This window comes from Apteryx rowi, unplaced genomic scaffold (assembly GCF_003343035.1).
Source record: "Apteryx rowi isolate R43461 unplaced genomic scaffold, aptRow1 scaffold_48, whole genome shotgun sequence".
Lineage (NCBI taxonomy): Eukaryota > Metazoa > Chordata > Aves > Apterygiformes > Apterygidae > Apteryx > Apteryx rowi.
This window is the reverse complement of record NW_020450738.1, coordinates 3279481-3297289: the sequence shown is the minus strand read 5'-3', so window position 1 is coordinate 3297289 and position 17809 is coordinate 3279481. Positions and strand designations below refer to the sequence as shown.

At 40.6% G+C, this 17809-nt stretch overlaps 2 protein-coding genes across 6 annotated transcripts in view; both read right to left on the bottom strand.

The window, feature by feature from the left end:
• The window catches only part of HADH (hydroxyacyl-CoA dehydrogenase), a 25592-nt gene extending 21998 nt beyond the window's left edge, over positions 1-3594 (bottom strand). The window contains exon 1 of the mRNA XM_026078396.1: positions 3396-3594. Coding sequence (XP_025934181.1) covers positions 3396-3594 — 199 coding nt within the window. The remainder of the gene's footprint in view (positions 1-3395) is intronic.
• On the bottom strand, positions 1610-17809 carry LOC112972190 (cytochrome P450 2U1). 5 transcript variants are annotated; one of them, XM_026078352.1, is made up of 6 exons: positions 17364-17809; positions 13010-13060; positions 10789-11418; positions 6300-6461; positions 5063-5230; positions 1610-4625 (listed from the first exon to the last, which is right to left on the bottom strand). In XM_026078352.1, the coding sequence occupies exons 1-6, from the start codon at positions 17794-17796 to the stop codon at positions 4447-4449; spliced, it is 1623 nt and encodes a 540-aa protein (XP_025934137.1). In that variant the 5' UTR covers positions 17797-17809; the 3' UTR covers positions 1610-4446. The 5 variants fall into 5 exon arrangements, with proteins under 5 accessions (XP_025934137.1, XP_025934139.1, XP_025934138.1 ...); XM_026078355.1 differs by lacking the exon at positions 1610-4625 and adding an exon at positions 5517-5629 and having other exon boundaries at positions 5108-5230; XM_026078354.1 differs by lacking the exon at positions 6300-6461.

Genomic DNA, 17809 nt, shown 5'->3' with positions numbered 1-17809 from the left:
CGTGGGGGCGGCGCGGGGCAGCGGCCGACCCTCGGTACCGGGGAGAGCAAAGGGGCAGCGCGCAGCCCGGCCCAACGTCCTCCCCGCTGCCGCTGCAGGAGCGGCCTTGGGCCGTCACCGCTGCTGTCCGCACGCCGCCGCGGCGGACTGGGTGGTGCTGCTGAGAAAAGCAGAAATGCAGCTGCAACTCAGGCGCCTGAGGCCGATTCTCCTCTGTTTCTCTGCCTGTTGCTACACGCGCGTGGTGCTTGGGATCTTCACATTCGCTGCTTTTGACTCCTTCAGAGGAGTCAAACGGAAACGCCAAGGTCAATACAATAAAAATACTGCTGGACGCATTTAAAATTCCTTACTAGCACGTGGCTAGCCGCCTCCAGTATCTGTCCTCTACGGCAGAGGTCACTGTATTTCCTTCAGGATTTCCACATTTCTATTCTAACCGCTGATTTCCTCACTCTCAGCAGCACTCTGCAGCAGGTAGTAAGAGCACTTCCAAACAGGGAATTAAATTTTCAAGTTAGCACAGTCTATAGCAATTCCAAACACACTCAAAATCAAACCCAACCTTTATAAATACTAATGGCTGGATTTCATTAGATGCAACCACCATTATTTTCCATTTAATTCCTTTACTGTCAGAATGATGAGCACTTCAAGTCAGCAACAGTACCAATTGACAACACTGCAATTATAGCATATTTTATTTGAGTCAGCAGCTGGGGTAAACATTAAACAACTTGTTTGCTTCAAACAAAGTAAGTATTCTCATATTTCTGCACTATTTTTTCAAAAAGATCAATGTAAAAAAAAGAAAAACCTTTCCTTACTAAGTCTCATCTGACTGAAGATTAGCCACAAGCAGTAGGTGACTGCTGGAGACAGCTTTACTCAAGCAGAAGCTCTGACAGTTAACTGTTCCTTGTGTGCACAAATTACAGCTGAGTGTGTAATTAATGACATTCCCTATAAAAGAGCCCCGTGCCAAGTTATCTGCAATGCAACTCCAGTGTCAAACAGGGGATTTCTACACACAATCGTTGCTCCTCAGTGCTCACACCCATTTCTTCCCCACCAGCTCTTGAGTTATGTCCTCCTCAGCCCATCGTCCCCCGTCTATTTCCCAGGGCCTCCTGCCTTTTCTAACACTCTGCCTTCCCTGGGCTCCACCTGCCCCTCTCACAGCGCTCTCCCTTTCCGGCCCCATGGCACCCGCAGTCTGACACACTGCGCCCCCATGCTGCCAGCTGTTTTGTTTCTCTCTCACCCCATTCCTCAGACTGTTTCTCCTCGCGGAGGCAACTCACCTCTGTTCCGTCTTCCCCTCTCCACTATTCTCTCTCTCTGCCTTTTATTCTTTCAGAGTAAATGTTTTTAAGACTGTACTGAGAGAATGACCAGACATACTCTTTCTATTATTTGCCCATAACATGCCTGCTATATGTTCCCATCCTCACTTTATCTCCCCACCTCCTTGATTCCTTCTGCTTGTTACTATCCAAAACATTCTGTAACATCCTGTCACTCAAGAGCTTTTTTATATTATGTAAAACATCAAATATCACAAGCTTAGCCAGCAAATGGATCTCATTAAAATGACTAGGCAAAGCTGTCAAACACTTACTTAGGAATTACTTTATTAAAAATAAAATGATACTGAAGCAAATCCTGAAGTCATATTTAGAAATACAGACACTTTCAGCATTCAGAAATAGACATCCAGTTATATAAACACACATACTTCAATAAGGCCTCTGAGATAATTCTGTCCAAAAAAAAGGGAAGAGAGGGATACATTTACAATACAAACCCGCATCTGTCACCACTTTAYTTACAGTCTACCAAAAATGGCTACACATTTTTTACAACCAAAAACATTTCACTGCTTTTATCCTACAGTTTAGGCASTTTCATGGCATCCTCCTGTGAAAATTTCAGTATATCTGGAATACATATATGTATATTTTTTGTTGCCAGCACCTTGCATTCTGGCAGACATTAACACTATTGCACCTTCATATTTGTATTTTCAGCTTGTTGCACTATGCAGTGCTCGATTATAGGTATCACCAAAACCTGCACTCTCAAGGTACCATTTGTAGAAAGATAATTTTCAAAGGTGGCATTTTAAACTAAATTCAACAGGCAAAACAAGCACAAATATCTACAGTTTCACAGACTAGGAGATTATGTGAATTGTATCCTCCTTGGAATCTTTAAAAAAAAATACTAAAGTGCTTTTTAAATGTGTCCTCATTGATTAAAAGGACAGGTATTTTACATAAATCATCAGTTGCACATCAAGATTATTATGCTGCTTAAAAAGACATTCCAACCGAAAGATAAATATTATCAATATTTAATTTTAGCTTCGCAATTAAGCATTACTATTTTAAAGATTTCCAGACAAAAATCCCAACCGTCTGGAACCTACTTATTCCTTGTAGAATATTAAGAAATAAACACTTATTATTCCATGCTGTCAGCTTTTAGCAAAGCTTAGTGTTAGTATAACTAGCATTGGTACTAACTTAACTTTTTATTATGCTATGGGGTTTTCAAAAAATTTCACACAGGTATTTAACACAAGCATGCACTAACCTGTAAAGTGAAAGGCTAGCTTATATAAGCACTGGAAGTTCTTGCACAAACAGTACAGTACCTTACCAACCAAATTCATCATTCAGAAATTAAGCCACTGTGTTATTCAAAAGAACAAACAGAAAACCTTATACCCAAAGTAACTTTTATAGTCTTTGCTAGGCACTACCTGGTTTTTAAAGCTTCAAGTGAAAAAGTGACAAAAACAGAGGTAATTTAAATTTCAGGAGTTGAATTTTCTTTTAGAATTTAGGTTTGGTTTCTGCTACAGACTATCCAATTCCATTTTACAGTCAATTTCACATTACAGTCTTGTAATTTTAACATCAGGAGTTAGACAATACTAGGATTGCTAGCATTGTCTAGATCTCCAGCGGGGGAAAAAAAAAAGACAGAAATATGACTTCCCTTGAAGAGTATATATGGATTTATTTCCTCTGAAGTTCTGCTAAATCAAAAGGTGTATAGAGATTTCAAGATGATTAAGAACAATTACTTAAAGGTTAATTGTTGCCTGACCCCCAGAAGATTAAACATTTGAGAGATCTTTCAAATAAAAGGCAAGCTTATGCACAGCAAGTGTTCCATTCTGAAATACTTAACAATAGGCTTCCCCAATGGTTAGTTAATATGGCTAAACAGCCCTAAAACTCTGCATGAGAAAAGAGTAAGATACTGATATATTATACCAACTATAGACCTTTATGCAAGATCTTTATAGACTCCATATGCAAGATAACAAAGAGAGAGCCTCTACAGTCAAGCCTCAAGTTTGTCAAATCCCTCATTTTCCATGCCTAAAGATTTAAGAGCTACATCTGCAGTGCCTTTGATGCCGTATTTGAAATACAACTCCAGATGTGGCAGTTGTGTCCACACTGCCCATAGAGGCAGAACCTGAGTGCAAGGCCCAACTTTCGTATTATCCATATGCCAGTTTCCCCAATAAGCAGCCTGCCGGTCTGCAGCCAGAATACAGGCCGCCACCACCGACATGCGGCCCACGGAGAACATGAAGTGACAGCACAGATGTGCTCTTGAACATCTGCTTGGCCATTGTGAAGAGCTCTGAGTCGGTCAGCCAGAGAGAAGAGACTTCTATTGCTTCTTTTTAGGGAAATCAGCTCTCATTTCTATCTGAGATGAAATATCTACATCCAGACTCCGAAGCACTCCTTTCATGGCCCCAAGCAAGCAAATACGGTATGGGCTTTTCCAGTTGGTACCTGCATTTTTACAGTGAGCCCTAATAGTCAAGAATGTTTGGATCCAGGAATCAGAATTGACTTGATCCAGTCCATGAGTTCCAAGAAAGAATCCTCCAAGATTAAAAGAAGTGTCATTTAGTCATTTAAAAAAAAATTTGTCATTATTTATACTCAGGTACAGTGTTTCCTTACACTGAAAATGCTAATACCCTCCTCTTCGTTAATGCTTTGGTATTAGATCATGTCCTTCACTCACTTGGTAAATTAAATGCTTATGCACTGCTTTTACCAAAATAACCATTATTATTCACTAAAGCATTAACATATGCTTTGGACCATTCTCCCATAATTAGCATTTTACAAACCGACAGTCATAGCTTACAGACAAGGGGGTGGGGGGGAATCCAGCAACTTTCAATATCAAATTGCAAACGACAGTGTTGTCAGTTCATTTGTGGAATGCAATAGCTGACATAAAACCTTTTCTTTCCGGAAGTATTAAGGATCATTCTCACTGATTATGAAAGTCTGTGTAGTTGGTGTTTTTCTGGAAAGGAAGTAGCATAATAAGCTGGAAACAAAATAAAGTGGAATTTAGTAAGTGCAGTATTTCTTCATTTAATCTTTTCTGATGTTGTTATCATCTCTTCAAAGCTATTAGTTTGAATGGACATGGAGCTAAAGTTAGACCAAACCTTCCTTCCATGGATGGTTTTGTAGCATTTTCAGGGTACAAAAATGTAAAACTTTGCATGAGACTTGCAAAAATTAAGAACAACTCCATTTTTGCCAACTGCTCTCCCATGCACACACGTTTACCTAAAGAACAGTTAGAAAGAGACATATTACTGTTTTTATACTGTTGATCCATTTGTTAACACACATACAATTCCTGTAACACCTTCCAAACTGAGAGGGACTCAAAGCTACAAGTTACAAACTTCCAAAGCCTTGGTCTCCAGTATTTGAGTCTGAGCCTTGCTCAGCTTTACTGCTTCATGTGGACAGCATTTACCTTCGTTATCAAAGTACTGTTAATCATTTCTCATTTCTGCTAGGCAACTGGAGCTTTTAGAAACCCAACTACTCTATTTTGCAAGTCACCAATTATAATAATAAAACAAGTTCTATAGTTAGTCCTATGAGTCCCTTTTAAATTTCACGCCTTCAAGGCCCTACACTTCAAAAAATAACGCGCCCTTCCCCCCACCCCCACCCCCCAAAAAAAACCTACTGAGTGCATTTGTATATCTTACCCATTCCAAAAGGAATGAAGGCCTCTTTCTTAATTAGCTCGCCATTTTCATCCAGAAATCTTGTTGGTTGAAAGTCATCTGGTTTCTCCCAAATATTAGGATCTCTGTGTACTGACCACAAGTTGGGCACAATCACACTGCCCTTAGGAATAGTATATCCTTGCAGCACTTGAAACAAAAGCACAAAGACAGAGGATCTGACAGGTTAGGAGCAAACAGAGGAGACTTTTATACTTAAAGGAGGGCTAGAATACTTCACAATAACAACAGGAATACCTAGCTGTAGATTGCAAACAGAGCAGGAGCTTAAGGCAGAAGTGCAAAGGTGACCTCTGCTGCCACCTGAATTCTAGACACGCTGGGTCAGCATACAGCAGGTCAGAGCAGCTGGAAAGACACCAAGTTATGCCAGCAGCTCCCTGCAGGCAAAGGGGAGCACAGAAGCCTCACTCACATTACTCTTCTCCAAAGCCTCATTCAGTGTGCCAATATCACAGCAGCAGCAATCATTAGAAATGCACTCAGCTGAATGGAAGTGTTTTGACCCAGTTTTCTCCTGTTCCTGTGCTGTCACAGTGCCCCATCACAGTGAAGACAGAGAGTAAGGAAGAGGGATAAGTAATCTCAAAACRGATTTTGAAGCGACTAGACTAATTTCAGTTGCATCTCACTGTCCTGTAAACCAAAACAGTTAAATAAGCAGATCAATTCAGGATTGCATTTGAAGGCAAAGTATTGCCACCTCCCACTGACTTTAGCCAGTTCTCAACTATATTTATGACAGCATATAGCCAACATAAAGACTTTGGAAAGGGTATTTATTATTGTTTTCTGTAGATGTGGAGCTCAGTAGTATATGCCTTCCAAGCTTAGCAAACCAATTACTCCCAATTACTATTTTCAAGGCTCTGTGGCAGATGGCCAGAAACTTCTCTGCTGTATAAAGCGCAAAGGAGGAATCTCAGCTTTCAATTACCACTGAGTGAATTAGTCAACAAAATCCAACCCCCAGAAAAGAAAGCTCTCTAAATTTGAAAAGTTGTGGATATTAGGTCAAACATACTGCTTAACTATGTGAGTATCTCAAGCCCACCTATTCTCAGTAAATGACATTTTACATACATGGGTTACACATATTAAGACACAAATGAGGTCTTTGTACAACCTCACTAGACGGCCCATCAGATGTTCACCCACAGAAGAAATACTGTATTAACAAGTCTCTRCAAATGCTTACCAGCAGTTTCTGAGGCCATTCGAGGGATAGAAAGAGGAACAACTGCAGTCATCCTTTGCACTTCCATAATGGTTGCCTCTGTGAAGGGCATTTGAGCCTTGTGAGCAAGAGAGGGAACTTTGTCACGTCCTAAAACTGCTTCAATTTCTGCATGAACCTTCTCTATTCAAAGGGATTGAGAAGAAGATGCACAGTAAGTGAGAAGGCATTACCTCAGTTTCACTTGTCTATGCATCATTGTTTACACAGGTTTGTCAAAGATGACTGCAAGACACATCCCTAACTGAAATAACTATGCCAACAGAAGCCTTAAGAACAGACTCAGTTAAGAACAAAGCAACCAAGCACAATCTTGACAAGTGTCTAGAGTAAAACAACTCAGGTGTCAGACACTTCTATATCGGAAAAGTACAGAAAAAGTTTTATTCCAGTTCCAAATGTAATCATAACCTTAGCTTGCAGTGTAACTCTATGGTAACTTGAATGGTGAAAATACCAAGTTTCTGGCCTGCATCAAAAAGAACAAAAAGAGAAGGATCACAGGCTGCATGTACTGCATGCCTGGGCTGGTTTCTGGTCCCTAGAAAGAACCATTTCTCAGAATTGAAAGAGGGTGAAGAGACGGGAAAGCTTCTAATGCAGTTGCTTGATTTCATTCTGGAGCAGGAATTGTGGTCTAATACTGCATGCAATAAAGCTATGCAACTTCTTCCTGCCGTTTCCTACTCTCAGTTCACCGAACCTCAAGTCAGCTATTTCTCAAATACCCAGGAAGGCATCAGAAAAGGCTCCTTCCCCCAGACAGACCTTCTGCAAAGGAAAAACAGGAGTTAGAGACCTAATTTTCATTCTCATTTATCCAAGGCAAAGTGTCAAATTATTGGTTAATCCTTTCATCTCACTAAAGGCTCGGCACACAAGCAATTCTCTTTATAGAAGTTTCTAAGATGCAAAATTTGCTTCACTCTTGTACAAGACAATGTTAGTTTTATTCCAGGTAACTTGGAATCTGGCTGCATAAGCAAAAGACAATCTTGAAAGAGGGGAACATATCAATACTAAGTGTTAATCAAAAATAATGCAAGTCAGTTTCATTTTTTACTCTTGATACCCTGAGTATTTTGTGGTTGTCCTGTTTGCCGGTTCTAAGATTCAGAATCCAGGCTGCTTGTACTTCTGAGCTTTTGTTCTCCTCTCTGCCTAGCACTGATTCAAGATTAAGTAAAAGCTTAATGCAAGAAGTTTCTCTGTTTTCAAAGACATGGAAAGCATTCAAAAATAGTGTACTGACTGTGCTCAACAAACACTTGCTGCCATCTGTTGGGCTTGCTAGGGAAACAAGTTCTTGTATGAGGAACACACAGCAAAAAGAAATTTGCTAATAGYGATGGCACTCTGGTATCCGATTTGGGGTTTTTTTTGCTGCTTTTGTCACTGACAGATTACGGCCCTGGATTCAGGTATGCATGCCCACAGGGGTTTAAACAAGGAAAGTTTTCTATATTCAAAAAAAAATTTTTTTTAATTAGAAAGAGTGGATGTCTCATGCCAAATGTCACACAAGTCTTTTATCCCGAACAACAGTTCTTAGGACTTTGCAAAGATATGAGGAATCATACAGAAAATACCCAAATTGCTACTAGCATTACCAACTGCAAAAACTGAGCCTCCAAGACTCCTCAGCTAATAGCATGTTATTTGAACTGCTCCACTATATACATATACACATACACACACACRTATTTATAAATAAATCTTATTTACTTCCACAGATCTTCAGAACTCAAGGACCAAAACTAAGTCAGGGGACAGACCAAATCAAAATCTCACTCCTCAATGATTTTCCATATGTGCTTCCATGCACATGTCCCCAACCCCAAATAAAAAGCAAAACTGGATTCCACAGACAAACAAGTTGTCCTGTTCCCCCCGTCCCCCCCCATAACCCACCATTTGCCTTTCAGAAAGTGTCCGTCTGTAACATTTGCTAGTGCTGAAAGTTATGCAATTCTGGTATTTCCTTTAGGGGATAAGAGAAACATACCACCAGAAAAAAAATGAGGGCCACATCTGATTCCCAAGCAATCACAATACGTAAGGAATAGGATACTTGGAATAAGAAAATTCCATTATATAACTGAGTGATACACATACCCTGGAGTACTGCRCTTAATCACATTATTTGACAAGAGCCACAGCATAAGGAAAGGGCGATCAGAGAGGTTAGAAGTGTTAGAAACCAGCAGAAGAGAGAAAAATAACAGGCACATATATAGTAGCAGACAGTAGGGGTGGGGGTTAAAAAGAAAGACAAAACCCTTCTAAATCTCATTTGGGTAGTTTAGAACATATCTAATACATGTAACTGCCTAACTGTCAAGTTAAGAGTGATAATGCGGTACCATTAAAAGAAAAAGAATAAGCCCATGCAATAAAATACTACTAAAGATTTGTCCTCAGTGAACTCTATCGCCTGCATACACTGAACTGATGCCCTATTTTGCAATCTTTGCTCAACCATTTGCGTTGACTTTGTATAATTAACTATGATCTTGACCTATTTAAGGAGATCATTCCAGATAGCTAGATGCTRTAAACAAGCATCTATTTGCTAATTTGCAAAGTGGCTGCAATACTCCAAAATCTAGAGAACTTGATAAAAGTATTCCAGGTTTATGCTGTTTTCAGATAACTTGAGGTTTACCCTTCTTCACTTCAGGTTAGCAAAAAGCCTGGCTAAAGCAGTGGTTTCTGGGAGAAATGTTTCACTAGTATAAACTGTAGTAGAATTACTTAAGTAGAATCTGTCCACCTGCCAAGCTTTCCAGCATGCATACACCTGACAATCTTTTTAGTAAGAATCAGTTGTTGTGTGTGACTTCAGGAGAAGCTGTTCCTAAATCAGTTGCTTTATTTTCATTAAATTCAACTATCTAAATTTGCTCCAAATACAGTTCTCAAGGCTTACTAAAGAAAATGCTGACTTAGCAACCATGTGCACTTTAACAAGAGTGAGTATAAAAAAAAATTTAACCAAAATTAATTTTAAGTCTTTGAAGATGGAAACTTAAGAAATCCTGAAAAATAACTCTATCAAGTACTATTTTAATATTGTAATGTCTCCAATAACACCGGTATTTCTGCTATCCACAACTCTCTACAAGGCAGTTTTTAGAATTCCATCACAAGTAGCAAGCTGATCATAGTGCCACAGAATAATCTGGGTTGCCAGGAACCTCTGGAGGTCATCTAGTCCAAACCCTCACTCAAAGCAAGGCTAACTACCAAGCTGGATCCAACTCTGAGGTTAGATCAGACCACTCAGGACCATATCCAGTTGAGTTCTGAATACTTCCAAAGATGGAAATTCCATAACTCTCTCAGCAGACTGTTCCAGTGTTTGAGCACCTTCATAGTGAAAAAAATTTCCTAGTGTCTAATCAGAATTTTCTTGCTGCAGATTGTGTCTGCGGCCTCTCTTCCCTTCACTGCACAGCTCCAGGAGGAGTCTGTCTCTATCTTCTCTGTATCCTCTGATCAGGTAGTTATAGCCAACATAAGGTCTCACTTTAGCCTTCTTTTCTGAAGGCTAAACAAAGCCAGTTCCCTCCTGTGCCACCTGCTCCAGCCCTGACCATGCTGGTGGCCCTCCAGTGGGCCTGCTCCAGTATGGCAATGTCTTTCTTGTACTAGGGAGCCCAGAACTGGACACAGTGCTCCAGATGCAGTTTCAAGTGCCAAACAGAGGGCAATAATAATTACCCTTCTTGAAGACAGGCATGACATTTGTGTTTTTTCTAGTCATCGGCAACCTAACCAACCGCCATGACCTTTCAACACTGATAGGAAAAGGCCTTGCAACTACATCAAGCAGCTCCCTCAGCTGCATCCCAGTTGGTCCCACGGACTTCTGTAAGTCCAATTTCCTTACACTGATCCTAATTTGATCTTCCTCTACAGTGGGTAGTATTTCACTTCCCCAGACTCTGCCACTAGGCTCAGGAACCTCCCCGCTCAGAGAGGTCTAAAAGCAGACCTTACCACTATGTATTTTACATGTCTTGTATGCCTTATATCACTACTAAATAATTCATAAAGCATTTGACAAATGATGATTAGAAGCAACTACAGACCTGAAATGTCACAACTGCCAAAGCTTTTAAAACATGCCAAGTTCCCCCTGAATTACTGAAAAAAGATGAAGTTGTCCCAAACCAAAAGAAATGCAGAGATGTAGCAAAAAGGTCAATTTAGATTGTTACTACACAGCAGTAATCTAAAGATCATCATAACAGAGCAGGACTACAGAAGATGTTTTATTATATACCAACCTTTCAAATTATACATACACACATGCATGAACTTCAAACAACCTCTACATTGTTCCTGTTTACCTGTTTGCTTCCATGTCTTCCTGCTAAAATACATCTGAAAATCACCAGGAGTTTTCCAGTCTGGAATAAAACACCTAGAATGAAAATAGTCTTACCTTGTACTTCTGGGTAGAGAGACATATAGAGCAGGCACCACAACAGTGTATTGGAAGTGGTGTCTGTRCCTGCAATGAAGAGATCACCAATGATAAAAAATAGGTAGTCGTCATTAAAACTGCTCTCCTTGTTCTTCTCTTCTTCTGCATGGAGAAAATACATATCAATGAAGTCCCTGGGATTTGCTGCATCCAGTGTATCCCTGTGCTGTGCAATTATTTTCTTTAGAAAAGCAGTAATATCTAATTCTGTTTGTCTAAGTTCCCTGAAAGGTCCAAAGGGAAGGTAGTACAGCCAAGGGCAGATATTGACCAGGATCATAGAGCTGTTCACACTTAGCTCTAGTGCACGGGCCATGTTCTTCAGCATGGTCTTGAACTCAATGTCTTCGTAGTTAAAACGCTTTCCAAAAGTCATGGAACAGATAACATTGGACACTGCATTGCGAATAACTGGAAAGGGATTAAATGAATCCTTTCCATGCTTTAGCATTTCTTCCTTTATAAACTTCAGCTCCTCGATGATTTTAGGTTCTAAGCTATGTCTTCCTACTCCAAAATGACGAAGTGTTGAGAGAGAGAATTTCCTCTGTTGCTTCCAGACAGGGCCATAAGGTGCAAAAATAACACCTAGAAGATAAAGGGAGAGTCTGAAACCAAGCCGTTCTATTTTCAAGAGAGCATAGTTAAACAGGCCTGCAACCCAAGAGCTAGATAGGGGGAAAAGGTATATGGCAAATCTGTCCAAGTACAGGACTAGGAGCTAGAGAAAGAAATCAGCTCTTCAGAATTTCTTTTGCAGCCTTGGGAAATCCCATCCCTCATTTTCCCGAACAATAAATTGAATATAATAGCTACATCAATAGTTTTATTAGTCTTTGCAAGACACTAATAGATGGAAAAAAGGTACTACAGAGGCTTTATTACAAACAATAACAATTTTGTAGGAAATTTTCTTTTCTAAGTCTTGAAACAAATTCCATGAGCAGGGCAGAATAGCAAGATATTAAACACAATTTGTTTTGCATTTCTTTTCCCCTTCGTGTTACATAAACTTCTCAACACTGTGTATGCACGTGTTTCTATTACTAGTAACGTGTTTCTTTAACTATAATTAAAGTACAAAATATGTATGCTGCAAACAAATTGCAAAGATGAAGGCAGATTCAGAGCGACTTGGTGAAAACATATTTGATTTGCATCTCTACAATTTTCAAGCCTCTAGGCACATGTTCTCATGAATGTGTCATCATGATGTACAACTTGAATGCAATGCCTTAGCTTCAAATATAAACATTGTTCCCTTACAAACAGGAACATCTTGTTAGATTAACAAACTGCACCACAGATATTGCTACATAACTAAAATATACTACCAGCTATTTGTGATGTACTCCAGTCGCCGATACCTGAACACGGTTAACCTGAGAAAGTTTAAAGCCATCAAAGTGAGTTAGTCTTGTTTTTGTTTTTTAGTAAAGTGACATCACATCAGTTTTTTCTAGAAATAAAAAATCTGATGTTTGCAAAAGCAACATCAATTCTTCTGTCAACTGCAGATCTTAACGTTAAGTTTAAACAGAAGAGAAATAAGAAATTAGCAACAGAAAGATATGCCATTTTTCAATATTTAAAGTGATTACATTGCTATTAATGGGAGTGGGACTTAATGTTCATAGCCCCTAATACAAAAAGGAGAATAAATAAGAAATCTATAAATATGTAATACAAGTAGTTTATGTAATTTAAAAGAGAAGGATGTGCCAAATGAGATACTATAATCTGAAGAGTCTGCAATCCAAAAGACATGAACAGTTAAATGTAACAAAGATAGTACAGTATCTTTATAGTCAGATTTTCTGATTACATTATCTATTAATAATAGATAATATTATATATAATATTGTAAAAATATGAACACATGACCTAGTTTCAAAAGTCCTAAACAAAATAAGCAAAATATTTTGATGAGTCTGTACAATCTGAGAATCAGCTGAACTTAATTTTCTCTGTACAAAGAACAGAGAACTCTGTACAAAGAACATGCTTTAGAAAAATTTATTCCAATACCTATCATCTGTTACGAGCACTTTAAAAAAAAAGAACAAAAAATTTTTCAGATTACCCTTCTCAAGTAATGTTTCCTGGTAGTACCAGTATCATCAAGTATTGTAAGTGAAAAAACAGGCATATTTTGGGCTGAATTTGACCAAGAACCAACCTGGGTTTTCAGGGTTTTGTTGGCAGTGGGGAGGGGGATGTGCAGATTTTTCTGGAACAAAATAACATGTTATCACTGTTTCTATCCCACAACAAATATTTCCAAAACAGATTATTCATCCACACCCTCTTCCCCTTTCTGTCATTAGGTAAACTAGTTTTAAGATCCAAATACCATCACGAAAGAAAACAGATCAATTATCTTGAATGCAAAGAAGTCCCTCCCAATTACACAGAACAGCTAATAGGAACAACAGCACATCTGGAGAGCCCTTCCAGCCCAGTCTGGCACYGGGCACTCCATGGCACAGTATCTTCTGGAGTTCTGAAACCCCAAAACTATTGGAGAATGCTAAGAACTGGTTTGTGAACACTTTGCTAAAAAGAAAGAAACTCCAATATTTCTCCTTCCCCATACATGTTGAAGATCTAGCATACTTGCACAAAAGCCTTTGGTTAAGAACTCATGTCCCCATTCTCCTTTAAGTTCTTACTGCACTTCCCATCCAGCCAAGAAGTCCTCCCCTCTTTGCCACACAGTTGCTGAAATACAGTGTATGCTATTCTGATACTTCTTTTTGCCTTCCTCCAGGCAGAATATATTATCTGCATCTTATTCACAATACAGCCACACACAGTTGAGATAAGCCCTTCCCTGTTTCATAATATGCTCAACAAGTCAACTCAGGGTGAAGACAAACTACAATAGTAAATGTAGTTTAAAACAAAATCCCCCCATAAATTTATACCAGTTAAAAAGGTATGCCACAGACCCCTTTATGGCACCTTCGGTTGTGGTCTGCCCATTGCAACCAGATTTCACATTTACAACAGTAGCTGTGTTCCTAGGCTGGATTAATAGAAAGTGCAATAACTGTTGGAACTAGGTGTTGAACATAATTAATTGGTTTATGATTTCAGGGTTAATGTTATCCGAGAGTTACACAGAGAGACAAGGAAATGTTGACTATTACGTGGTTTTGTTCATCTGAATCTGCATTATAAAAATTACACACAACATTTTCTGGACTTATTTTCTGTAACATTTGCTTATTTTATATCATAAGCCAAAAAACAGAAGCATAAGTTTATACTGCTGTAAGTAGAAGAAATAATAATAGATAAGAATAATAGATTGCCAAGAATAAGCTACACTGACTTGAAACCTACGCTTTTTAATTCTATCATACTAGAGTAGATTTATGAAAAAAAAAACCAACAAATATTAGTCAGACAGTACCATGTTGAAAATGGTAAAATAGAGTAGCCAGCCACTAACTTTAAAAAGGAAAGTTACTTGAGCAAATTTTAAAAAAAGAAAGGAAATTAATTTGAGTACCCATAAACTTTAAAATAAATTTTTTTTTGTTTTTTCTCTTTCTAATAAAAATTATCATACAAAAAGCTAGAATTTTCTTAAACATATTGCCTCTTTTTGTCACATCTCCTCTTTCTGGTAATTTTTATGTGGGTAAGCCTGGATTACAGTAAGGACTAAAGTAGTTCTTCACAATAGGATGGAATAAAGCCTGAAAACCAAACAAAAAGGTTTTGTTTTTTTTTTTTAATGGAGTGAAGATCATTTACAAATCTAAATTGACCCTTACTGATTCAAAGTTACCTAGTATTGTAGAACAAAAGTTGAGAGCCATAGCTCTGAARTTACAGGACCATCTTGCTTCTATCACTTCCCTTCCTAGTAAATAAGGACACAACTGCTGCCATCCAGACCTATAGTAAAGTCTGATCCATAAGCTACCGAAACCAAACATAGGAGGCTCCCAGCTCAAACTAAAGAGGCCTCTGGCTGGAAGCTGTAGCTGATCCATCTCCCCTATGAATTACACACAAAGGAAACAATATYATAGTGTTATATAAGCTCATATACTTTTAATGGACAGTGTCTGAAAGTTGGGTTTTAAGAGTYATGTTGTTCCTATATACAAAATCAAAAGCCCAAAGCTTTCAAAAAACACACATCACCTTTAGCCCCTTGGTTCTGCAGCTACTGCCTTCCAAATAACATAATTCTGCTTCAGATCCAGCTTAAGTAGCCTACTATTTGCCACAATTAAACTCAAAACAGCCCATTCAGAGTGGCTGCAATTTCCAGCAGCTTCTGACAAACTCCCACACTCTAGGGATGGACAGGCCCACACAACTGCTACTCCAAAATGCAGAAGCAGAAACCACTACCTTCAGCTTAGCAGGGCCACAAACACAACAACGAATGCCAGCTCAAATCCCCCAGAGGTCATTGCTTCAGAAGTGATGCTATGCACATACAGCTATTCTGCCAGATCTTAACAGGGCCCTTACAGAGCTAACTCGAGAGTCCTCACATGGCATCCCTGACCACAGTAGAAGCAGACAACTAGTACAAAGATTTCTTATCTTCATACCAGAGCCAGCTCAGATCTAGCCCAGTTTGGGTTGCAGCAGAGGCTGCAGCAGCCTTGGCTCAGCCCTRGCCCAAAACTGGTTCCTGCAGAATCACTTCCACATTCCAGGCGTCACTCCCTCCGAGCCTTGGATTAGGCTAGCCCTGACCCAGATTTAATAAGAATGCTGGGACCAGGGCGTTGTGAGGGTGTTGTAGAGACATTTGTACAGTTCCACATCAGTCAGTTTAAGGCCAGCAAGGCCCAAGCTGAACTGGGGCCTACTAGCCTTGGTGGACCTGAGCTGACTTTTCCCAGTAGAGTATTTTACACTACACCTAAGGTTCATTCTACAATACTGCCACATCTGGGGTAATTCAACTTGTTGCCTTGACTAACATAACCAATGTGTAACAGCTTGATGTGTTTTGTGGATAATTGAATGACCATCATGTAACTGTCTCCTGAACGCAGCTGGGATGACCTTCCAAATAAAACCAAATGCAAAGCAGTGTAATGTCTCTACAATAGCACAACACAGGGAGCTATGTTCTTTCCACTGCTGTTCTTTCACACTGCAGCAAGCTTAGGACAAGAGACTCCTGACCCTCTGGCCTCCCCTGGAGCATCCACTCCCAGAGGCTGTTAACTGATTACCAAAGATTTTATTTCAGTATTGACATGAACTCTTTAAAAGCAGTATGTATTGATGGTGTTGGAGAACCCCTGTGTCATCGTGACCAGACAAGGCTAATATGAAATTGTCTACAGAGAACAAGAAACACATACCTAATTTACAGCACAGGAGAGAAAAAAAATGCACCATGAGCCTGAACATGCAGTTTTACAAGACAGTTTAAATCAATCTAACGTCTAGCTGCTCTTCACCTTTTCTCCCCCTGGTCCTGGCTAAACGTACTGTACAATCTAAAAATATTTAGGCACTGTAATAGCAACTACACCCTAATAAGATCTGCACCTGACTAATATCTGCTCATTTAAACTAATTACAGTTATGGTACCTGATTGCCTTTTAATAAACACAATCTAGGTCCCTCAGTTCCGTCTCATCTTTACCGGGGTTATTCTGGCACAGTATGAAATTGAAAATAACAAGTCTCAGGCACTCAACCAATGCATTTAGCTAGCCTTGACAGCATAACACAAACAAGTTTCACAATATYGTAAGCATGTTAACAAGTCTCCTGCACTACCTCTCCTAAACTGAAAAAAGAAAAATATTCTGCAAACATTATTACTTGTTACAAACCTAAAGTCTAAACAGGAAGAAATTCTAACTGCAATATTCCCATTATATGTTTAAGCTTCTCATGCCCTTTTCTTTGGTGTGTAAGCTACTAAACTCTACTTTTGTGGCCTTCTATGGATGTGTTGCTTGACATATTCAAAAACCAGGGTATGCTCAGTGAGTTTTGACAAGCAGACTAACTAGGTGCCAACACCGCAGCAACATTAACTCGCGTGCAGGCTGCGCATCTACAGGACTCCACCAAAGCCCACCCTTAACCAGCATTACCTTGCTAGGAACCGGGGAAGCACGCAAATACCAAAGCGTTTGAAATTTCTTGTCACGACAAAGATAAAATCAGAAAGGCTCACATGAGAGACTTGCTATTTCCTAAGTCCCTGCGTGAACACGGGACACGTTTCCTTTACTGTAAACAGGGATAAAACGAGCAGGCGTTTCAGTCTCCGTGACATTTGCCGCGTACGCCGCGGCGCTGCAAAATTAAGCCCTTCGCGAAGATTTCATGCGCTCACCTGAGCCGGCCGCTGCGCCCCCCTCCCTGCCGTACCGCAGCCGCCCGCGGTAACGGACCGTTAACGGCGCCTAACGGTCGCCGCGCGGCCAGGTGCAGCGACGTCGTTCGTTCGCCTCGCTAAGCGAGGGGGGGAACCCGCGGCAGCGCAGCCTCTCCGGCAGCGGCAGGCAAAGCGCCGCGGGACCCTTACCCTTCTTGCGGGTGATGATGAGGACGATGGGGACGGTGGGCCGGTCGCTGAACACCTCCGCCTTATGCACCAGCGCCTCCCGCACCGCCTCGAAGGTGTTGAGCACGATGAAGGGGCGGCTGCCCACGAAGAGCCTGAAGATGCTGCCGTAGATCTCGCTGAGGCTGGTGAGGAAGACGTGGGGCGAGAAGACGGGGCAGCCCTTGCGGCCGCCCCCCGCCTCCAGCACCCACTTCCGCAGGAGCGGCGGCGGCAGCAGGGCGAAGGCGAAGTTGCCCACCAGCGGCCAGGGCGCGGGGCCCGGCGGCAGCCCCGCCGGCGGCCGCGGCCGCCTCAGCAGCCAGTAGCAGCCGAGCCAGCACACGGCGAGCAGCAGTACCTCGGTGACGCTGGGGCCGCGCAGCAGCCACGTCCAGGCGCCCGCCGCCGCCATCCTCTCAGGCGGC